The 25,828-nt window shown below is 36.8% G+C and overlaps 2 protein-coding genes across 2 annotated transcripts in view; both read left to right on the top strand.

Annotated features, from left to right (window-relative positions):
* LOC119692544 (trace amine-associated receptor 1) overlaps positions 1-24,217 on the top strand; it is a 41,248-nt gene extending 17,031 nt beyond the window's left edge. The window contains exons 2-9 of the mRNA XM_048629433.1: positions 17,900-18,303; positions 18,707-18,832; positions 20,245-20,361; positions 20,972-21,111; positions 22,038-22,200; positions 22,772-22,906; positions 23,467-23,592; positions 23,755-24,217. Coding sequence (XP_048485390.1) covers positions 18,085-18,303; positions 18,707-18,832; positions 20,245-20,361; positions 20,972-21,111; positions 22,038-22,200; positions 22,772-22,906; positions 23,467-23,592; positions 23,755-24,213 — 1,485 coding nt within the window. The 5' untranslated portion in view covers positions 17,900-18,084 and the 3' untranslated portion in view covers positions 24,214-24,217. The remainder of the gene's footprint in view (positions 1-17,899; positions 18,304-18,706; positions 18,833-20,244; positions 20,362-20,971; positions 21,112-22,037; positions 22,201-22,771; positions 22,907-23,466; positions 23,593-23,754) is intronic.
* On the top strand, positions 24,214-25,499 carry LOC125490414 (the record flags this gene model as incomplete). Its single annotated transcript, XM_048629583.1, has 1 exon — positions 24,214-25,499. A coding segment is annotated over one exon (423 nt), but the record flags the coding sequence as incomplete, so codon positions are not given.
* Positions 25,500-25,828: the final 329 nt, after the last annotated feature.

The following is a 25,828-nucleotide window of genomic DNA, read 5'->3' on the forward strand; positions in this document are numbered from 1 at the left end:
AATACAGCGATTTAAAAGATATTCCAATTGAGGAGTTGATTTCCCTCCTTCCCTCCGAGATGACACAGTAATGAGCCGGCTCGGGTGCCGATGGATGGAGTGCCAAAATCAATACATTCCCAATAAGGGAAAGCCTATACTGACGAGCTATTAAAGAGATGTCTCACGTCTCACGTATTTATATCACTTGATGAAATGTGACGCCTCTGAGAAGTCAGTCCCTAGATTCACGTAGAATTTAAACTAAGTTATTGAGAAAAAGTTTTAAGGAAGTAATCTCTGAATTTACTTCAGCGATACAGATATCCTTTTTATGTTTTAATGAGACGAGTATATAGGCGCCGTCGTGGTTTAGGTACATAAATCTTTAATTAACGGCCCAGCTAAAGTTCGTCTTATCATTCGTACAGGTACATTAGCACACAAACTCTCTACACGTGTCAACGCAAAACACAATCCATTTCTACTATTCCCCGTGTCCCGAATGGGAAATCATGATTTAAAACGTCAATGTGAAGGTGCCATTCCGCTTGCGGCGAACATGACGGTTCGTGCCCAGAATGCCAAATTTGTGCTTAGCAGAACTTGCTCCCCGGTAATAGGTGTCAAAATGGATCGTTCCGCGCCAAATGTCCGTAATCCGTAATTTGTGAGCAACTTCAGGCGTTTAGAGCTCTTGCTCGCTTATTTCATTAATATTTTTTTTCATACGTTATTTTTTCATCATTTTATTGAGATTACGCAGATGAATTGAATTCAATGAGTAGGTATAGGTAGGTACTTGTGCCTTTTTGTATTGGATAATACCTAATTGTTTGTGCATACACAAATAATTGTGCAGGGTGCAGCAAAAGTGGTATAAAGTGGTAAAGAGTCAGTCGGAAGGGGATGACTCTAGGGTCATTCTGAACAACAGACTTATCTGATTTCCACATCGAATCTTACTGCAAAAGTTTGATAAACTAAACTATACATACTATACAGTAGTATTCGATGCCCAAAAACCATGAAAAGTATCAAAAAAAAAACTTAACAATGGCAATTTAATATACCTAGATCTTCTCGATGATAATAAAGGCAGTGTTACTAATGAAACCCTTGTTTGGGTCGCGGGACACAGGCCGTGAGAATTAGCAATCAGGGTCCTCAGTCGTCTTAATTGATATTATTATTCGGGACCACCGTACATATGCTTGCTTAGTACAGGCGGTAAATTTCCAAGTGGATTTCGATGTCTTTGGGTATTCAAAAGCTCGTATCTTGAGCGTCTTAAGGCAAACATTTGAGCGATAGGTGTTGTGTGATGACGATATGATTATTTGCTTCACTATCCTCAATTCACTTTAGGGAATATACCTAGTGTGTTCTGTAATTAAAGTTATGGTAATGAAATTCGATTGTTATTACGGCTAAGTGAAGTAGAGCTGTATTGGTTATGGGTAAGAGCTTCGGCCAACGAAGTTAAGGTTCCGGCTGTCGGGTCAATCATTGATAAAATTTGAAATAATGTTCTTTAAATGACTGAACTAAAACGGATTTGAACTGAAGTTTACAATTATTGCAGCTCTCGGCACTTGAAAATAATAAAAATCCTGGGATGGTTCAACCACCCATCACCCAACCTTCCCGCCTCAATAGATTCATTACTGTTAAGTTTGCATTGCTTATCTATTGATTTATCGGTACCTATCCAACCCACTGGACTCTAGCTAGCCCGCCTATATAAGAGGATCTATATTCAGATCTAGATATCTATACTTACCGGTATGCAGGTAGATGATAGATAGTATAGTGCCACAAACTTATCTGTTCCGGTGACAGCTCAAATAAATCTCTAATATTTCTTAATTCTATAAGATTTTAAGTTTGCTCGTATTGTTATTTCGCTCTTGCGGTGTTAATAAACCCATCTAATATTTTAAAATATACAATTCATTAGTAAGTATAGTGCGACAAACTTATCTGTTCCGGTGAGACCGAACTAAATTGATTCATATCTCATAACTTACCCATGAATTATATACTCATATAGATTAGATGGGTTTATTAAAACCGCAAGGGTGAATTACCACTACGGGCAAACTTAAAATCTTATAAATCAAGAAATATTAGACATTTACGTGAGCTCTCACCGGAACAGATAAGTTTGTGGCACTGTAATGAGATATGGATCAATTTAGTTCGCTGTCACCGGAACAGATAAGTTTGTGGCACTATAGGTAGTAATGAATGTCAATCACTAATATCAGGAAGCCGCATTGTCGGCGACGTGTGACGTCACGGCATTGTCTGTGTAACTGTCTCCGACACTTTACTGGCATAACACATATGTCTTGTAAACATACTACATTGGGACTGCAACAAGCCAGGAGTAAATATCGTCATCACATCGTCATTTTAAGAAATATCAAAATCTGCCAGTAAGTAATTGATCCTGGGCCCCTCGGCGGAAACGACAGCGAGACCATCAACTGCCCCGTGTATTAAACAATACATTATGTACTAAACAGTATGCCATAATTATCTTGTACCTACTCAAAAAAATATAGCTTCAACCAACGCCATACCTTCTAACATTAAATCTCAAAAGCACACATTGAAAAATAATATACGCAGCACCTAAAGATTCATAAAATTTATATTAAAAAACGAAACTTCGCCTGAAATTGCTGGTGAACGCAATTATGAATTTTCCTTTTGAAAATTAAACCTTGAAGATATAAAGTTTTAAGTAAAAATCAGGACTGGCTTTTCATCTTACGTGAAATATAATTATCTGCATAAGCTTAGGTTTGCTCGATTGGATTAAATTTTAAATTGACATTAAATTATACTCACGAGAGGCACGAGCAATAAAAAAACACTTGCTATTGCCGTCCCATAGTGGAACACACCTTATCAAAATTATATATATAACACATTTCTCGGTGTGTTATCCTGTGAAGGTCACTGATAAAGTTCTCTTCTTACGGAAAACGAAATAGAAAATAATTTATTTGCGACGTTCTCGTAGACCGTATGTTCAGTTCACTTCGGTATCGGTAAAAGTTTTTAACAAAGTCTGTCTCTGTACATTACTTTATGATGCGATTGGAATACAAAAAAGTTCTGATGCGAAAAGAAAAGAATTGCCAAAAGAATAAGTATTCCAAACACATAAATATTTTTACATAGACATCCTGTTTACACAGTGAGTTACTTCGAATCACATTTGCTATCTCGGAGTTGTAAAATATTGTTTTTCTTGGAGGGTTTGGAAAAATGAAATGGAAAGTTGGTAAGGTCATAAACAGAAACACACTTGCTTACAAGATTTCAGGCAATATTTTCATCACAACATAACAAAACTTTTTTTTCAGTTATTGTTATTAGTCAATAAATATTTATATTTATTTCAGTTTTTAATTTTAAAAAAAGCAAATTAAAAGCAAAGGTAAGCGGTTATATTTGCCTATTTATTGTTGTCACATCGTAAACTAAATTCTATCAAATTTTACATTTATCCCATTAAAATGGTTTACAGTCGCGCTACAAAGGAAGTAGGTTTGGCTACAGCTTAATGCGCTGCCTAATGGAATCCTAGTGGCTTTTACTGAAGATAAAACTAGATGGAGCATGCGAGGTGGCAGCGAGATAACTGTATGAAGAATGGATTAACTACCTTTCATCCGTGGCTTAAGTAAGAAATAGTAGTGTTATGTTCTGTGGCATTATTCGACAGGAGTCGGTCTGTTAAGGATAAGAAAAAACGGGTAAACTTTTAGTTAGACAACGATTTTGATCCTTAATAACATACATAAAACCAATCATGAAAGTGAATAAATCACTAACGAAGTCCACATTAAGCAGAGATCACTTTTCAAACCTGTAAACCTATTTTGGTATCCTCTGATTACCTAAATTATTTAAAGCATAATAATATATATTTTGTTATACCAACGCATCCGAATCGGGTAAGAATAATAAAGCCAGATCTAAAAGTACCTACCTAACCTTTCATGTAAGTTTTTCGACCCTCTAAGTAACTGCCATATATTGAGACACTTTGATCGTCCCTCACACAGTAAACCAGTGCCTTGAGTGCCTCCGCCCTAAATAAACAAACTTGAACCCCATTTATGGTGGAATTTGCGCATAATTTCAGGGATATACCTACCCACCGAGGTTTTCCAGTAAAGGTGTTAGTATAAATGCTTCCAGCCACAATCAGGATAAAACTAAGGCAGAATGCTATGAATTTTACGTAAAAGTTGATTCAGTAAAACATTACGAAAAAATTTAAACGAAGTTAGGTATAAACTGCCGGTGTATACGAATTTATGGTGCATACTGGCACACGATATATCTATTTTGGTAATTCTGATTGTTGGCAGACTTGTTTTGATGTTGACCTAAATTATCAAAGTGACCTTGAGCACCGAATGCAACTTTATCAAAACCCAAAAGTGAAGTCAGCAAAATTAACTTTCGTTTCTGTAGATGCTCAGACAAATTTTTGTAGGAATTTTTCTCTTCTACTTAGAGCATGATTGATTTACTCTTTCTTCGTAATCAAATATTCAGTAAAAACGAAACTTTAGAAACATACGAATAGCAAAAAACAGCAGATGCAAAAAGACTCACCTGATATAAAATCAATGAGCGAACATTTACATATCTCAAGAATACTGATGGGAGTGCTGAAGGTACGCTGTTTGATTTATTATTCTACACTTGCTTTCGACTTGGAGACATATGGTGTGTATTTTGTAAAAAAATATTCATATTGGTAGGCAATATAGGCATCTAAAGGACAATGCAAATTTATGTAACAACCGAGGATGGTATACATAATATTATGTAGAGATAAGCATTAGTTTCTCCAAAAGCTCTGAAGTAACGCTGAAGGAGGCCTAAAATAAAAAGCAAGCTCTACTTACGAACCAAATTTTTGATAACAAACGCATTAAGAATTGTATAATTTACAGTAGGTAGTGTAGTTTCTGTCACGGTATAGATATTCATTTTCATATTTTTACACAGGTCTAGTGACCTACTAGTCTAGATTATTAAACCTTGTAAGGCACTGTGGCATTATTATTTGTACTGCAAGAGCGTAAGCCCAATTAATTAAATAATAAAGTAAGAGCCTGCGTTCAACCTTATTTTAATTTAATTAGACATAAGGCGGTGGGTCTGTCGCAGAGTTGGCAAGATAAGTAAAACATAAGCGACATTTGGCAAACATCTCCCGGATACACCTTACTCAGAATGTGTACACATCCAGTACTTTTAATTAGTACGTAATTCGCAGCTGCTCTGTTTTATGTGTGTCGTTTAAACAAGTTGACAACGACTCTACAATTTCATTGCTATTCTTGGTCGATGATAATTCAGTGAAATTTTGTCCATTAGCCGTATTCAAGCTTATTTACTGAACATATTAATTCGTTTAAGTTAGATTTTGCTGCTTAAACTCCGTTCAATAAAATATTTTCAGTATGACTACCTTACTAGCTAGCTAAGATGTACCTAATTGTAACAAAACCAAGCTATCCCCATAAGCTAATTATTCAAAGGCAGCAATGATAGCCCCATTTCCTTGACACATCTATCTGTGGAACTAAGCGAGCGTTTGCACAAAGTGGAATCCATTTAGGGCCATTACTTGGTATGCCACGCGGAGTCTACACGTAGCATGTCCATACATGTCGAGAGAAGAGAAATGACGATCGAAGGCGAAGACAAATTACAACGCAAAATGAAGTGGTGGTCGTTTGATAGCTACATAGGGTGGTTTTTTCAGTCAGGCAGGAGCAGGACATCTCTTTTCTTCAGGCAGTACTTACTGACCAAATTTTTATAAAGCGCAAACAATACTGAAATTAAAATAAATTAATGTATAGGTAACTGCTGAAAATCATACTGAAACCTGAAAGACAAGGGTATTTTAAATGACACATACATTTTACATACATTCTCCCCAGCAGGGCAGTAATAATTTGGCGAAATATTGACGATTCTCATCATAATCTAAACAACTTAGTCCCTATTCCTTTTTATATTTTGTGCAAAAAATAATTAAACAAGTAACAAATACTTATGATAGATGTAAAAAAAGAAGAAATATTTCAAAAATAATTTAAATGAAAGAAAAATTTAAAACATAACCCACAAAGTGATTAGTATTTCGTGAACTGGAACAACATTTACCTCGCGGGGACTCATCTGAGTGTGGCTTCTCCTTTGTGTGGAACACATAATGCGGGGCACACATCACCACGCATCACGTCAGTGGGCCCGGTTCTGCTAAACAACGCTTGCAGAACGACCGTGATCATCTTTGCGCGATAGAGGACACACTAGAGCTCGTAGAGTGTGGTGGCTAATTCTCAAGCATTCGTTTTTAGAGTGTATGTACCTATAGTTTTATAATTAACTGTCCCGGATGCACCGAAATGATACACGTGTAATTACAATGTTCGAAAGAGTTAAATATGTGTTCCCTAAATATGTCATAATAATATGCCTGTGTAAATTGCCTTCACAGTGAGTGTCAGTTACGAAAAGTAAACCTTTAGCTTTTTAGCTTCCACCTCTAGGCACGACACAATTTAATTCAGAAGTCAATTAAAATGAATTTTAATGAACATCACAGTAACTGAACTATAAAATAGGTGATAAAATGAGTTTGAAATGTTGATGACACTCTATTGATACCCCATTTATTAGCAGACTTGTGCTTCAGGAGGGTAATGCAGCGACATTCTTTACCATGGAAATGCTTGGAATTTAATGTTTTTCCGGATGTGATTTTGTGCGATTCTAGTTGCTCGCCCAGTTTGCATGTAATTTATTTCCATTCTTTATCTATCTCGAGTTAGTAGTTTTAGAAAAGAAAATGTTACTTTTACAAAGGCTTGATTTGTGGCTTCAATCATACGGAATATATTTTTCCACACAGTTATACTTATAGGATATATTATATACATACTCATAATAACAAATGCACTAACACATTACCCATAGAAAATGTATGTATGTAGATTATATTCGAAGCTCTCAAGCTCAACCCAACTAAATCTGGACACAAGAGCTATTAAAGTGAAAAAGCGAAGGGCCAAAGGCCGATCTTTTTATGTTGAAAAAGGGAAAAAAAGGAAAGCAGTTATACTTTTATACCTACCGCGTCGATATGAAAACTAGATTTTACGACGGAAGGTTTTATGGGTATGGCCAGAATAAGTGCTAGAGGATAAGGTTGCTGTTTAATAAAAGCACCCAGGGATACACTTTAATATTACACTTATGAACAATGAAAAAGTTCCAGTGGCATAGATCCAAATTAATAACAGGTAATTTTTGCGTAAATTAAAACTTATATACCATAGGTAATGTGGGATATGTAATATATGTCCCATATTTAGGATATGTAAGGATGTGGATGATACGGTTCAACACAATTATTCAGTTAGCTTGTCCATCTAAAACAGAAAGGAGATCATCTATTCTTGGACCAACAGAGCGCCTATCTCAACTATTGCAACACCCAGGCTTGCTGCTCCAGTTTACTCGGGAGCTAGGCTGGCTGAGATGAAATTAAGAGGATATGTACAAAGGTTCCACTCGAGAGAGCCACGTACAGGAACTTTGCCCCCTCTCAAAATAGAATACTATGAAGAATAGAAGAACACCAAATACTCCTAAACGGAAAAAGCTATCATTGATGACGTATTAGAATATTATATTACCAACTAAAATCGCGTTTTACAAATCTATTAGACCACATTAGAACCCAGCAACAACTGCTATAACACTAGCTACACTTTTCAACGTTACAAAAATAACTCACAAGATGTAAATAGGTACAACACAGTGTTTATAAACATCTTTAATGTTGTACTAAGAATAGCTGAAACTACGTGAAGCAATCCGTGCCCCCTGCAGAGTCACCGCGCACAGTCGTTTGTTATCTCCAAGATTAACGAAGTACAGAGAAGGAAATTGAAAAAAATACCTTCGCGCCATTTCACCCGTACCCTCCCTTCCAATCTGCTAAACTCTCGTAATGGGGATTTTAGACGAAATCTCCGAAAATTCTTTACATATTTCCGTGTCTTCCAAATGCTTTTGATTGGAAAACAATTCAGCACAGTTATTTTAAGAACATATTTTGAAAACTCACTTAATTTTGTTTTCCTCTGCTTCTGACTCCATAAAATAATATGATGCTTGGGAAATAGACTGTCGTTTTCACACTTGAGAACACCAAGTTAACTTTGACATGCGGAGCTGTGATTGGCAAAATTTCCGTAATCGTCGTTGATTAGGATTTAAATCTTAGTTTATGCTGGCTTATGTAGATTTCCCATTTACGGAATAGCTAGGCCATAGACTTCAAATTATTTAATTTATTAAGTTTTCTTGCTACTAAATAGTCAAAGGTCCTAATAGCTATTAAAATCACCATTTCCTTTTGCTTCAGCTATATATTTTTTTTTACCAAAAGCAATAAAATAAGTGTTTTTGCTATAAACAAAACTGTACAATCTGTCCACCGATTGAATGGACCCGTCGCCAGCGTGATGGATGATGACGGCCCGCTCGCCGCACAGTGGGCTGAATATCGGCTTTCACAGACATTTCACTTTTTTCACATTTTTTTTTTGTAAATCTAGAGGTTAAGGAAAAAAAGTGCAATTTTGCGCTATCGCATTCATTTAATCCAAATGCATATTTTTCTCCTTATTTGTAATTTTTTCTAGTAAGTATTTCTCTTTTATTTATTGTACGTTCTAAAACCTAAGTAAAGTATATCCATGAAAAAAAAACCTAGTTACTTTAAAATGTAATTTAATGAAAATGTGTACGATAGCCGTTATTCACCCCACTGTGCGCCGCCGCGAGTCAAGAGGCAATTTGTCAGCTGCTGTCTCTGTGTATGATTGACTTCGTCATTCCAATACAGGAATCAGAGTTTGCATTTTTAACCCACATCGGTAAAGGAGGGGTGTTGTACATAACTTCTTTTTCGGTCTATCAAACATACAACACTGTTTTTGCGTGAAATAATATTTAAGTTGAAAAAAATATGTAAGTAAATAATTAGGTATATTTATCAAAAGGTCAGTAGGTACCTATTTTGAATTATTATAAAAAGCAAGGAAAAAGTATTTTATTGAATTAAATGCGGCCAGTTAGAAGCATTATGTAATTATATCAACAAATTACTAAATTATCCTTTATCATTCATCGTAAGCACATCCAATATGTTTAAGGAAGGTTTTCTCCAGCTCAAAGTATACTTAACAGCGAGCAGCCACAATGGATCGATGTCTTGCCCGCGCTGACCAAACGAATCCGCTCCTCGTTTGCAAACTTCCTTTTATTACCTTGTTATGAACCGAACATGACCGCCGTCCAGTAGTGATGTGACGGAACCGATCGAACGAACTATCGATAGTTCTACCCCTGAGCGGTGGTAGCTCAGTCGGGTAAGCGCCCGCTTCTCACGCCAGACATGCGGGTTCGAATCCCGGCGCTGACATGTACCAATGAGTTGTTTTAACTTAAGTACCATGTCAATGTATACCATCGCTCTTACAGTGAAGGAATACATCGTGAGGAAACCTGCATGTCTAGATCTAGCACATCTAGATATGTGAACCCACCAACCCGCAGTGGACCAGCGTGGTGGGTTCCACTCGAGAGAGCCAGCTGCAGGTACTTACACCCTCACAGAAAATAGAATAGAATCTACCCCATACCATGTGCCCGATCGATACACAGACAAATGTACAAAGCCGAAAGAGAATGACTGAACAACGTGGCGGTCATTATAAATAACGTTTGTACTTTTTGAAAATACGCGAAAAGAATTTTTTTGGTTGTCCATAGTGGGTAAAAAGTATCGTAACCAACAAAGTTTCTAAGGAAGGGAACTTTTTTTTCATTTACGTTCAAATGTCGTAGACCTAACGTTTTTCAGAATTAACCCCATTTTGCAGCTTACCCTTGTTGCACACTCTCGTATAGCACTTGCTGCAATGCTATTGGTTTTCAGTAATAAAGTAATATAAATAGAATCTAAGAAATTAATTTCAATTGTTTCACAGCCTTACTGTTTCATAATAATAGTAACACAACTATCGAAAGACTATCGAACTATCAAAATTCCTTCAATTATCGAGAGGCTATCGTACCGATAGTGGACTAATCAAACGGCAACACTAGTGCAGGCAGCCTTCTGCAAGTGGCTTCTAACAAAGATTCAAAGATGCAGGCTATTTCCTAACTCCGTAACTTGCGATTTTACGGCCATTGTTATTGTTTTATAGGGCTTTAGAAAATTGGCTCGTTAAGGGCTGTATAATAAAACTGTTACAAAGTTTTGTCATCTGTTTTATGGGTATTTCTAATATGTAGATTATTAATAATTTCATTCACAATCCTACTTCATTTTGCAGTATTTTTAGTCAAAAAAGAACTTTTACCCACTTATATGTATAGATTGCCACTTGATATAATTTTTCCTCTCTACAAACCTTTTAAATATTTAAAAGCAATCCGCACAATAACTGTTAACATAAACTACAAAAATAAAGGAAGAAAGTAAGCAAATGAAAACAACCCAATAAACAAGAACGTAGAAAATATAATAATGAGAAAAAAACCTACAAAATAATTTCCGTTTCCCGTGATACTCAACTGTTTGTGTAAATGCAACATTGGCAGTTGAAATTGACTCTTACGACGAAGGAATTAAGTACTGTATACAGTTGAAATCGTTATACTCAGTAAGTCCCCCACTGTGCAACACAGGGTATAAAAGTCTCGACGGGGCGTGCTGCTCTCATAGACTTGGCTGGAAAGCCAAACACATTCTGTTTCTAGCCAACTAGAACATATCTACGACCTAAAAACGCCTTCAGAGATATCCTTTTTCGCAGTCAACTAAGTTTTTTTAGGGAAATAATATATTACTTGGCCAAGATGCCCTAAAGAGGATAGCCACATAAATCTTGTTATAGATATTAGTGGTCGCCGAAAGTGACATAATTTTTTATTGGGCATTTTCGGTCGTAACTAAGTTTTCTGGTAAGTTGGGCTCAATGAATTGTTATGTGGAGCATTGCGTCTGGGATTCGAAAATATACATACAGTAAATAATAGTTCTTATATACCTTATCTATGTAACAAATGATCTGTTAGCTAACCTAGCATCGTCATCATTAGCCAATATTTGTCCAGTGCTGGACATAAGACGGTCCCTAGCTTAGCATACCTACGTACGTAGGTACGGTTATAAGATCATAAACTATACATTTATTGATACCTCCAATATGTAAACAGGCAATTTTAAGTCTGTGTTACCAACATCTCATCATGAGATTTTCATGGATTGATAAAAATAATAATATAATTCGTTATTCTTCGACCCATGAAATGATACAAAAAATAAACATTAAGGAGTGAAAATCTTTTTCGGGTGCCATCATCCGAATAAACCGACCGAGTCAATGAGACGCGACCGAGCGATGTCGGTACAGTTGAAGACGCCCTGTATATAGCACCAGCAGGCCAGCTTAACTCTTACAGCCTACGACATAAGACTCATAACAAGTTTAATGTTTATAGCATAGCAGGCGATATCGTGTTCAAACGATTATATTGTTGGAAATGGTTTTCAGACAAACAATTGAATTGATTTTGTAAAGTGTTAGTCCTGATTTCATGGCAGTTTTTAGTTAAGTATATTTTATTGGTTCTGTAGATTATGTATAGACAAACTAAGGTACAAGATATGATATTACACTTCCACGTTTAAATGCTTTTTGATATAGGTAAACTTTTCATATTTTTTCTAGGTAAACAAAGGCCGAGGACCGAGTGTTGTGGCGCTCCTTGGGAGAGGCCTATGTCCAGCAGTGGATGATTATTGGCTGATGATGATGATGATGATACCAATAATACTACGATTTCCTACATTTGGCATGTTCATTAAATCTACAGCATCTACCTAATTCATTATGAAATCACCCACATAATGAATGTACTAAGTGCAAATTATTTCCATCAAGTAAACAGATTAATCAGATTATAGTAACTTATAGGTAGGATGTATCTACGACGTAGTATAGGAGTCATACGGTATCATTAAATTGAGAGGAATATTTAGTAGAAATTTCAGCCCCGGTGTCTGTCTATATACCTTACTATAAGTATAAGGAATACAGTAGGTATACATAATTATGCATGTATTGTATACCTATGTATACACGTTGGAAAGCTCCCGCATCTTTGTAGTCTAGCGCTAGAGTCCCGAAAATCATTTGTTTTTCTAAGGCACCTATATTTATACTGAATCACCCTATTGATTTAATTTCTTCTCCAGTAATTTACGTCTTTACTTTTGAAAAACAGCCCCAGCATGGGCCAGCTATGTCGAGAAATTCAGATTTCCACTACTTCAGATTTCATTTTCCGTCGCTATATTTTATTTCAGAAATTTATTCATAAACATCACGACTGACGAATTCATGAAAATATACATGTTTAAATCCGGACCAGCGGATTGACCCCAAATAAATATTTGAACACAGCCGAAGCCAGTCTCGTCTCGCGCAGCTGTCAAACCGGCGGCCGTAAAACCGGGCCCATTACGATCTCATCAGGAGTTTCGACAGTAATACCGTGACACGTAAAATTCTAACAAATAAATCGCGTCAGCCCCATTTCCTCTGCAATCGTAACTGTCTGCTATAAGGATAAATCTGGCCAGGAAAGGAAATTGTTCGAATGTACGGCTCGCGGCCGCCACGGAAAACAAGTGGAAATATTTGTTTGTATCAGTGGCGCCGTGTACCTATGAATTGATTTTCTTCAGTTCTAACGTTTCATATTTTGAGAACAAACGGCACTGTGTTTTTGTTGTAAACTCATGTATATACTTAGACAGGAATGAAAGTAAGATAATGTGATAGAGTTTTTATTTATAGATTATTCAAAAAAGTAACTAAAGGGTTTAAATAATTTGGAAATTTATATATTTTTAGAATTGCCTTTTAAAAAGCTTAGCAATATTTTAGATACCTTACTTACATAACGCAGAAATGTGTTATTTCCAAAAGCGATGTCTATAATTACATTTCCGTTCCGCAACGGTTCTATAATAACGGTACCTCCACCGCGTTGTTTTATTCCGTTTTCTTTCAACCACTATTTAATGAAAGTCTTACAAACAAAGCTGTCTCGCTCTTGAACAAAAGATACGATGGGTAATTAATTTTGCTCCAACCATTGTGTCCCAGTGCGGAGCTGCATCGTGCTCTAAGTGCATTAGTGATTTTTATCGCCTCTATCGTGTAGATAGCGACAACAATTCTCACTATGGAGCACAGAAATCCGTTGATTAGATCGTCCTGTACGGGATTAAAGTTACGGCCGAAAAAGAGGTTTGTAATATTATGATGTTACAGATGACATGACAGGTATAAAGATACAGTTCTTCCATATTAATAATGCGCATGCAAATCTTCGCAAACTGTCGTATTCCCGGAAACACCCGAATCATTGAATCGTAAGAGCACTTGCATTTTGATCCTTGTTCGAAAGAAATAGTAGTCAATATCATGTGACACATAATCGAAAACAATTTGGGCGGTCGGTGGCTGTCACCGATCAGTCAAGGGTCTCAAGGTCAAGATCAATATTACTTTTGTGGAATTATAAAGAGCTGCAATTACACATCGTTCTTGTTATTTTTTTCAAATGTGAATTTAATTTCAACTTTAATTATTTTTGACGATGCCATATTATGAGGCACATTTAAGAATAAAATATACGTCACATTGATAGACTTCACTTTGCCAATAAAGCCACACCCAAAAGACCAAGTTTGTAATTGTAATATTATTGTGAATGATCAGCGCTGTAAATACTTTTGAACTGAGATTTTAATGTAAACATTTTTATTTATGTGAAATAATCAGTGCTGTAAATACTTTTGAACTGAGATTTAAAAAAATTAATATAAACCTGTGTTTGAAATCCATTTCTCCTTATAATATAAACCTTGTGTTATTCAAACCTTCTTTCATCCATCTTTACATCAGCTTCAGTAAGACACTTGAAAAGTACCTACTGTAACATTTTCGAAGTAAATTTTAATATTATGGAATATTATGAATTATCGAATCAAATTTCGTTACTGATAAATCAATTATCTCTTTTAGCACCAATTACATAATTCTACTAAAATTTCATGAAGAAAATGCACTTAACCACTCTAAATACATAATAGTTTTCTAACGCTCGGGAATACGACCGTTGCCGAACAATGACGAAGATTTCTATGTGCATTATCAATTTTGGGGAACTGTACATCTCTAGCAAATCTTTGCACACGTGGCTTGCAGTGCTTGAGTTTAATTGTTCTTAGTATATAATTTAATTTCAAATTGTGTATGTTTTTCATCATTGACACAGTGGCAAATTTTTTAAACAGCCAGACTTTCTTTTATTATACTCGTATCGTATTCTTTCCACTTTTTATTTATCTACAAAAATAAAAATCGTTTTAGCTTCGTTCATGATAAAAGGGAAGTGACAGATTCATCACAGTTGATTAAGAAATTTTATAGCGGAAGGGGTACTTTAATTTGTAAGCCTTTTCAATTTCATGAAAGGATCGTTAATACAAAGCAATCTTGTAGAAGTTCCAATCTTTGTCGAGAAATACAAATTCATTAATTACCGGTATTAATAAGGACCTGATCATCTTACAGTGGATTTTCACGATTTAGACTGAAATTTGCCACTTGTTTTATCAATTTTACTGGCAAAATTGTTAGTGGCAAGTAATTATCATTATTACTACTAGGATATGTGATGTAAAATAAAAATATTGAATTGAATATGACATACATATAATACATTTTACAAAATGGATAATTATACTATAAGATTATCACTTAATACTTTTTATGTTTCTTTGGCTTAAAGTAATAAGCATACCTTATGGTATGCGACTAAGCTGAAATATTTCTGCACCTAATTTACCCTAGTTTGAAGTTTAAGTCCTTGAGCTGGTGAGCCTATCACTCAATCCTCCCTAGCAGGTAACTAAACAGTAAGTATGTTCCAAGATAAACTTTTTAACCTTTGAGAACCTCAGAAGATAGTCATTAACAAAAATCTCATCTTCTGGAAACTTCCCTCTCATCGGGTAATGGACGAGGAAGACTGATAGGTCTCCAATTATTTTTAAACAACCCAACTTCGTCTTTGGTAACTGTATCTCGTAAAAAAACTCTGTTATTTAATACGGTGAAAGTTTTATTTGGAGAAGTGACTTTCAGTTTAATTTGTAGCTAGGCCTACCCACAAACCTCACAATAATCAATAATATTGCCATATCCCAAGGAGCACAAAATTTTAAACACACGCACTCACGCCTTGTACTAATGTACTCCCTTGCGGGGTAGGCAGAGGTGCATTGCTGCACCCACTTTTCGCTAGAGTGTTATTGAACAATTAATTATTCTTTGTTCAATTATCATCAGTTGGTACACCCGAGCCCGCATTATTCTATGCATGTATCTGAAAATTAATCGAATCTCACTATTAAAATCAGCCCTAAATAATAAAAATTCAGCCGATATCTACTTTTCAACATGGCTGCCACACAGTGGAGAGTCGAGCCCGACTTTTTGTCGCCGCTCGGGACATTAACTCCGTGTGTGTATTTTTTGCTTCGCGCGTGACGACTCACTCGGTGTTTATTCGGTAATTTATTGTTTATCGACTATCAAAATTTATTGTTATCATATTATTATTATTCTGGCTATAACATTACATAAATATTGCCACGGTCAGACTAGGTATTCATTATGCTGTGTAGCCCTTTAGCTCATGAATTTTAATCTTGTCATATGTGGTTAATTTATTCTTGCTTGCATTATTTGGTAAAGAAACGAATGAGACATGCAATTGAAATGCTATTTTCATTTCTATTATAGCAAGTTTATAAAAGGATAACTTCCTCAAACAAAATATAGTATTTTCTTCCCACAATACGATATTGGACACGCGACCAAGGCTTCCTTTCAAAACATGTTGCTCGCTAACGACACCAAAGAGATCAGAGAGGAATAAAGTCGCATATCTGGTAGAGAATGGGTGCTTTAGTACTTGTTCTGAGGAAATAAGATAGAAATGCTGGCTGGAAGGAATCACGCGCGCTCCCACTCGTGAAAAGGAAAGAACTATGGAAGGTGGAAAACTTTATGAAATTAACTGCGCGTGCCTTTTAGCTTCAATTGCTCTTGAATTCCATTGTTTATTTTAAATTCCGTTCCTTTTTTAAGTGGTTTCGATTTGTAGTAGGTTCGTTTTTTAGAATTGATTATCCTTACTTAAAAAACTGCTTATTAATTTTAAGTAAGTTTAATTATGCTTCGTTATTAAATCATCGCAATTCTCAACATAAGATATATTTAGTGTGTTGAGATGATGTAGACTTTGTAGAGGTTCGACGCCCTTGACGCAATTTTGCGCAGCGGTTACTGTTCCTCCCATTTCATTTCTTATAATTAATTTAACACCATGGTTGGCATAGAATATAAAATTAATGACTTAAGTCAACGACTAATTTTACTTTAAGACATTCCAAAACTCACCATCATAACAGGTAAACGACAATAATATTCAAATTGGAAGTTACACAGAATAACACAAATTGCGAAAGCGATGAGACGCGATCGTGACACCCACTTATTTAATTAATTTCGAGTGTAATAAAGTTAATTATTGTAAGTGTTATTAAAAGATAATACCTATTTGCAAAGTTGGAGATGTCCTTTCATGAAACGGGTCCGCAGGGACGGAGACAGATGTTTCGTTTCCATTATTTTGAAGATAAATTGAAGACTTCGCTTTAATTAGAAAAGATGTCGACAAAAAACTTTCTGTATTACTCGGACATCGTACTTTTGGTCTTATGGAGATTGGCTATTTGCAAAGTTTGAGATTGCTTATTTGAGATTTCGTAGTCTATTGACATTTTCAAGTGTCCGTAATCGAGCTAGATTCAGTAATCGTAACTGATCATTCGTATGTTAACGTCCATTGGATAGCTGACCGATTTCAATTGGTTGTTTTCTGGGCGCTTCAGTGCTTTTAACCCGGTTGCTGTTGCCTTCAGTCAGCTTGAGAACTTCTGATAGTCGGGTCGACCACTTAGCTGACAACGCTCTCAACCTTGGGGTCCAAATCGTATTTATTAAGTTTCCTTGCTTACTTGTTATTCATACTATAGTTACCTAGTTGGTAACTATAGGAATGGTCAACTTACAGTTACGTACTCCTTAACATCTTTTTAGAAGTAATACCTATTCCCGTTTTATATTTCACCATAATCACACCTAACGGACATTAATCTTGTAAAATCCCAATTTTATTACCGTTTGATTTGACACACTCCATGATAATTTATTACGCAAATCCGGGAAAAGAAAAGTGAAAGTTATATTATTTTCGGGAAGGCTTACCAACGTCTTTCCTTTTCTTTAAGTAAGCCTTTTTTATCATCCAAACGCAACAGGAATAATTTATGAATTTGACGACGACGGCGGCCTACTTATACATTATTTTATTATTTAACTTTTACTTATATTCTGTTGTCTTACCGCTATCGACACATTTTCAATCGATAATCCTATAACAATAAATATGAAATGAATATTTTGTCCGATCCATTATAAATTACAGTTTTTATAAGCAATTCTACCTACTTACTAAAATGATTATTATTGCTAATGTTTGATGTTGGAAACACCATGTCATTGTGGTCACTTCACGTCTTAAATCGAACACTATAGTGTTCTATATCTAGACTAACCATACATTATTTTTGTTTCAGATTTCCCTCCACCCTTTACGAGCACCATGAAGAGAATCCAACCAAAACCGAGCACTCGAAAACAAAAGAAAACCAGCCAAATACTACCGCACCATAATCCATGATCCAGGCATCTCACAGTCGAATCCTCCAGATCTAAATGCCTGATCCACGAAATCATGCGCTGATGTGTCCGTGCGCCGACTATGTTCGACTCCACCAAAGGCGCAGTGCTTATTGCCCCCTCGTTGTCTAACAGTTCGTGCTGGCTCAACGGTAGAGGCTGGCCCTCGACTTTCCCTGCTGTTGCTGACATTATCAAAGCTTTCTTTATCTTTGCGCTGTCTGCTGCCATTGTGCTGGGAAATTTGATATTGGTCTGCGTACTTAATAATCGGAGATATATTAAGTACATTGATAATCAGGTAATTGGGTTTTGTTTTATTTTTATTCAAGTTTAGGATTGAACAGTATTAATATGTAAATGTTGACTGAAGTTTAATCTGAGTCACGTATTATAACTACCTGACAGATTCTGAAGGGTCCAAATTAGAATTTCCACAATCAAAACTAAAGATATCTTTTGTCATTTTGGCATTTCGATATTTGTAGTAGGTATTAGGTATCTTATTTAAAGATTCTAATTAAATTCCTCTAAAAACAGCAATTTAGTCGATTTAAAAAATTAAAATAGCGTGGTGAACAGATTTTCCTGTAACTTTTTGGAAAACCACGGCGCTAGTACATATAAACCTGACTCCTTCCTGGTAGCATCGTCAGTCAGGGGCCTACTACCCTACCAGCCTTAATATTTGTATATTTTTGCAGCCGCGATACCTGCTGACATCCCTGGCTCTGAACGACCTGTTCACCGGGGTGCTGATAGCGCCGGTGGCGCTGCTGCCCGCGCTCTACAAGTGCTGGCCCTACGGGGAGATCTTCTGCCAGATACAGGTGAGAGATGGCCGCTAAAAACCTAAAAGGTTAATTTATACTGACAAAAAACGAACGAACGAGAGCTGTTGTGTAATCGGCACGTTTAATACAACGACATAGAGTCTCCGCTCCAAAACTTAGTTTTTCGTCTTCGTCGTGAGTCGTGACCACCCTAGACTCTACTAATACTATAAAGACAAAAGTTTGAGAGTATGAATGATAGATGGATGAATGAATTCTGTCATGGGAAAACGGCTTGTCATTTTTTAGAATTTTAAAACATAGGCCTTTCGTGTATGTACCTACACGACAGACCATTATAGTAAAATTTGTTCAGAATGAAGAGCTTTGTGACCTAATTTTGGTTCAAAAACTGATGAATTTCCACCCTATGTAACAGATACGGTGAAATTGAAGTGTGTAATGAGAATAAGAAACTGATTATCCCATCAAATCTTGAAAGTTGTGAAATCAAATGCTAAGTAGGTATAAGAAGCAATGAAGTCCCCAACAAGTTTCAAACAAGAGATGGGCAAAGTTATTCCTTGAGAAAAAGTTTAAATTGACAAGGTAAAAGTTATGTGGTAGTTAATTTCGAATCGCTTCAAAGACTAAAATATATTTTTAGACCCGAACCCGAATAAAATCCAATAAAATGGCTGGCTGACGCTTGGGAAAATATCATAATTTTTCACCATATTTTTAAACTCCGATAAAAAATACAAACAAAACCCTTCATCAAAATGGATACCCATTGTGTACACTCAGCGTAGGGTGTAAAGGAGCGTCAACAATTTGCAAATTTTAAACGAGTAATTAAAACGCGGTTCCGGCAACAATGAATATGTCAAAACTTACGATGATAATGGGCTTATACATTTATCATTAATCGTGGTTCGTAACCCAGCAATAAGAAGACATCTGAAGCTAAACTTTGAGTCTTGTTATACGTTGCCTTATGAAACTTTGGTCTAATTTCAAAAGGCCGTTGAGCTCCAAAGTCGCCTGGTTTTCATCTCTTTGTCTGTTGATTGCTGAGACATTGTTATTTAACATTGTGTCTTGTTCTGAAATGTGTGTGACTGTGTGAGTGTGCACATAAGGAACACGCATAGACTCGTATGTCGTTGGGTTCCGTTGCTTTGGAGAGCTATGAATTTGCGTGATTTGCGTCGCAATTTCACCAACTCGATCACAAAATTCGCAAATTTTATACCCAATTAGTATGTCATTTGGATTATCCGTAGGGAAGGTTTTTCACCGTGGTGGATGGATTACTCAATCACATTAGCTAGTGGCTGACTACCTTGGTAGCGTCAGACGTTTATTCAGTACAGTTTACACCAATATAAAACAATAACCAGTAGTCCACAACGTATTTAATCTACCCTCATTACATAACACTATAACATCTAATCCCCCACCCCCAGGCGCTGCTGCGAGGAGCCCTGAGCCAGCAGAGCGCCGTGATCCTGGTCTGCATGGCGATAGACCGCTACCTGTATCTTCTGCACCCGGATACGTATCACAAACACTCTAGTAAAAAGGTAAGGGAGAGATTTGTGAAAGGGTCTCTTTAGTTCTGCTGCTGGTATATCGAATTAGTATTTATACAGGGTGCTTCTATATTAGTGGCTATTATCCCGTTGGCTGGCGAATGAAGTCGTCATACTGTATAACTTTCATTATGGGAGCAGCTCTGAAATCGAGAAAAATAAAACAGCTGTTCCATACATGCTTATTGTGTAGGTATTTAAATTTACTATGGTACAGCTGTTTTGTTTTTCTCGATTTCAGAGTTATAATGAAAGTTATACACTATGACGAGTACATTCACCTGCCAACAGAATATCCGCTAACAATTCACAAGCGCCCTGTATAATCACAATTCATATTCGTTACTAATTAGACCACACATGTGTTTTTCCACGTGTATCTATTTGCGTAACATAATTTCTAAACCAATTATTTTCAGAATACAAGATAATGTTTCACTTTTCCTTATTTTTGTACAGTTGAAGACACATTAAGTACAGCACCCATTCTCTTTAACTCTACCGCCGAACGAATTAAGAACCTTTCAATAGCTATAGCTTTTCCATAAGCTTCTTACTATCCAGATGTATTTCCACATTTAACGTAATGTTTTGGTTTCAGGGTTGCATGTTGGTTATTAGTATAACGTGGATACTGTCTGTTTCGCTGTTTGCTATGATGGTGCTTCCCAGAACTGGATATTACTTCAACTCGACGGGACTCATGGCGTGTGATGTCTTTCACAGTAGAGTAGCCTACAGGTTAGTATAATGATAACCTAAATGATGATGGGCACCAATATAATTATGGAAGCTGGGACCAGCACCAATAGAAATGAGTGATACGTCGTTAAAAAGGTATTTTTTTGCAGAACATGAAAAACGGAAGCGCTAGTCTTGATTTACTGTCCAATTAGAATAATCGTACCTTGAAAGTTTTTATATTTTATTTCTGTAATTTTAATGTTTTTGTTAGTTTTTCACATTCATTTTTAATTTTTATAACGAAATGTTCATATTTCATATAATATTATATTTGTTTATTATCTCAGTAAATAAAACCAGTTGAAAGTAATTTCTCCAATTTCAATAATACGTGTTTACGTGTATTACGCCCTAACTGTCATCAGGAGAGAGAGTGCAATGCCATAGAAAAATACTTCCTTCCAACGAATATATTTCAAAATGGACAACTTATACGGATTTGTCGTCATAATACTTTTTTGCTAACTTGAAAAGAGCTATCCAACGATGTATGTCTCATCTTTATTGGACATAGGTCCCAAAACGCCCATTGTCATTTGGTGTAATGAAGGTATAGTTTTCTTGCGATGTACAGTGGGCAGCAAAAAATCGTGACTCCCTTTCAGTAGCTATGTCTGTCTAAGAATATACCATTCCACACTCCTTTTTTTAAGAGTCGGTATAATTAGATAATTAAAAACGAGTAGGTACTTCTCAATTTATCAACAGCCAACAAAAAAAGTATTTATATAATATTTCTGACTTCAAAGAGATCTCCTTAACAATTAAATAGCAAAGCCTTATATATCAAACAAACACTTCCACCGCACTCTGAGCACTTATAGAGAGAGGTTCTCTTTGCTTGACGAGCTAATTACCTTTACCACGGCAACCAACCCTACTCTTCAAAGAAGATCCATTTCTACCATTGAAACTTTTTCCAGAATCCTATCATGCTGCGCGTACTACTTCCCCACAACCATGGCTCTGATGTACTGCTACGGTTCAGGGTTCCACATTAGCAAGACCAGGAATAAGTGCGACCAGGTCATGGAGAGACCCAACGGGGTGCCGCCGGCCTGCAAGAACGGGGATCTGGATCCTGTGGTATGATGGCCTTTTATGGGGAAATGGGAAAAAGGGGTCTATCACTTCAAAGTGTACCTTACAAGCCCATAACGGACTTAATAACTATGATACTTGTCATATAACTTCAAATGATTTAACTGTAATGCTTCGAGCAATCGGTGTGGTTCTAGCATTTTGTGTTAGAAGAAAATCATATATACCTACATAAATTCCATCTAGCTAGGAATCCCACACAAGTCCTACGACGTCACGCGTCATGTGCAGATAATGTCACTCCACTCAAGCAAAATGGCTTCGTCGTCGCGGTCACATTAGGTATACATTTCTGTAGAGTTATGAGATTATCGGTACCTACCTATATCAAAATGTTTTAATTGCACAAATGCCAATGCTAGTGTCGTAGAATATGATAAACATTACAATCGTTAATAATTCGCACTGCTTTTTGGTCATTACAAACCATTTAATTTTTATTCATTTTAAAATCTTACCAAAGAAAATCGGCATCTAGCAAAATAAAACCAACACTACAGCACCCACCTTCAACCCCAACCAGCCCCAACACTACAACGTCACGCATCCCTTCCAGCGCCGCATCCCGCCGCCGGCGCGCCCGCACAGCGCCAGCACCTCGCGCACCATGGCCGCCATGTCGCTCGGCTTCATCGTCATGGTGACACCCGCCACGATCCAGGAGGTGGTGGCTGCTTGCACCGGGTGTAAAGTAAGTAAGAGTAAGGTTGTGGTATTACAACCTGGAGGGGTTGACTTGGCACCTGGTACACAAGAATCTGGATTGAAGTCGGGTGTAAATTAAGGGATACAGAATTGCAGATGTATTGCAACCCGGATGTATTAACTTGGCACCTGGTAGGTAAAAACCATGTATCAAGTTTGACACCCTTAAGTCCTTGTCAGCCAGGTATCAAGTGGAATCGCCCATAGGTTAAGTTCGTCACTACATGCAATAATTTTTACAAGAGTTATTTTGGCAGTAGTAGGTACCTCACATGAAATATTTTTTACAACGCGAAGTGTTGTGTATCAATATTGTATCTGTTAACGGTAGATGTCAAATACTCTGTGGTGATGACGCTGTCTAATAAACGGTTGTAACGGACGTGCATCTTTTATTTAGCAGTGGCGACGAGGATGGGATATGAGCTGATTTGAATGTGATTATGAACCTACCTACCATTTCACTACATAGCACTACACAGCATACACAATAAATTTACTTAATCACCTTATCTTTCCTGCTTATGCAACAATTGTTCTCTCCAGGTGCCTCCAATATTGGACTTCGTGGTGACGTGGCTGGCGCTGAGCAACAGTTTCTGGAACCCTTTCCTGTACTGGCTGCTCAACAGCCACTTCAGAAGAATTAGCAGTGATTTACTACAATTTTATGTAAGTTATTGCAATGTTTTTGAACATAATGTAAAAGCTCAAAATATCTGTCTATATCCAAACGCTCCAGAATCGAACTCGAGACTTTCAGCAGAGCATAACTACTCCTTCTTGTCGGTACATAATTTCTATAAGTATCTAACACAAACTATTTATTCCCAGATTTGCTGTAGAAGACCCAAATCTTTCCCCGCCTACGACAAGCCAGTCGGGTGTTGCGGCTCCCCCATCACCTCCGACGGATTACACTCTAAAGGTGAATTCGAAGGCCTCGGTGAAAAGTACTGGGGCGAAATACTTGAGAGGACCGTCTCATCCACATCTCTACACGCTATCCAAAAGGCGTGTCATAGAGACCACTTGCGCTGTACTGGATCTTTTAAAGGCTGCCCAAGTTCCGCTTGCAAACATGACGCACGATTCTTCGACGGGTATGGACCCAGAGAGTACAGATCTACGCCATTCCAAATAGAGCCGTGCTCCAGACACGGGCGGTTGAAGTCGTCAGACATCTGCCTGTTCAGACCCAACGCAGAGCTCGAATACGATCGGACGAGGTCTAACCTCAGCTTGGATGAGAGCAACTTCAGCAAATGCAATGGACGACACCCGGAGTTGTGAGAGTTCCGAAACTGCCCGGTCTTCGGGCACAGAAGCAATAGTATATCCGCCTACCCAGGCATGGACCACTTTGGCTCCAACATAAAGTGGAAATTCAATGACTCCCCCGGAGCAGAAGGAGACCTGCAAACCCTGGAACACAATCTCGACAGAATACGCAGTCTCAGCCACGACAGAAGCTTCAACGGCTACGAAGGCAAAGACATGGGTTTCCTCGAAGTTGAAATGAATGACGTGAACGAGTGTGACTCGGACGAAACAAAAGACTACGTAGGCATTAGCCGCGAGAATTCTGAAGAGAAAAGTGAGTACAGTGCGTCGCATAAGTTTTCGAGAACTTCTTCGTTGTCCAACAGAGAGCTGGACGTGATCAAGGAAAGTTCTCGAAGCTCGAGCGATACGGAGGTGACACTGACGCGATGACTGCCGCGCGTCACGTTCCACCGCGCCGTCGATGTGGTTCATTTGCAGATATCGCCGGAGCCGGGACATTATTGTACAAAATGATTTTATAGTCAAAAGGTCTATTTACTTCCGAATACGAATGTAGAGTTTCAGCCAGAACAAGATCATCAAGATTCATTATTGCATGTGCACCTGTTTTGTCTAATGGCTACTGCCAAAATGGGTGAATATGGGAACATAAACCTTGTTTGACCTTGTTACAATATGACTCAAGCGCTTAGGGTCTCTATGTTCATTCATGTAAAGACCTAAAGAGAAAAATAGTTCTGATGGTTAGTGAGTATGCAATAGTGTTAATGTTTGTGGACCAGTAGCTTCGGGTCTAATCATTTATGCGAATTATTTGTGGAATACTTATTAATTTTGTAATGATAACTTCAGACAGCTGGGTTTTCACTCAATGTGTAAATAATGTATTAAGTTTGGGCACTAATAACGTAGTTATGTTGTATGAAATTTTGCTATAATTAGCGTTATTTTCATAAGATAAGTTAAAATTAATATTGCATTATCAAAAGTACTTAGAGATTTTTTATGGAGCTGATGAAATGAATAGCATAAGAATTCAAACTGTTGGTTATGATAATATTGTACCTACTAATCATAGGTAGTCTTTACTGAAATACTAATTTTACGTAAAAAAAACAGATTTAGATAGCATTGCTAATAAGACTGTGAGAAAACAAAGTCATAGTTTTTCAGAATCGCACAATATTTTGTCTTCTATTAAATTAATATTACGATTACGGATGTGTTGATGTCTACATATTGAATGTTGAATATGGATACTGGAGGTAATAAAATAAAGATTTTTTATACTATGTATTTTTTTATTTAATCCCGAAATCCGTAGTAATATGTGGAATGAAAAAAGTTTTTATTTCGAGTATAAAAAGTGCAAAGATAACTTTATGAATCATAAATGTACCCTCTCAACGGAACCGTAAATCGAAATCCACCATAAAAAGATTACAATTCTGCAAAATAGACGGAAATTACGACTTAATAATAATATTTATAGACCCTCAAAATGTAACTAAGTTATATTGCAAACTAGCCATAGGCTGATGCTGCTTCACATTATGGATTGCTAAAAAAATAGGAGGAGTAACTCGTAGGAAAGCCGTGATAAATTGAATTTATAAAGACT

This window comes from Plutella xylostella, chromosome 23 (assembly GCF_932276165.1).
Source record: "Plutella xylostella chromosome 23, ilPluXylo3.1, whole genome shotgun sequence".
NCBI lineage: Eukaryota > Metazoa > Arthropoda > Insecta > Lepidoptera > Plutellidae > Plutella > Plutella xylostella.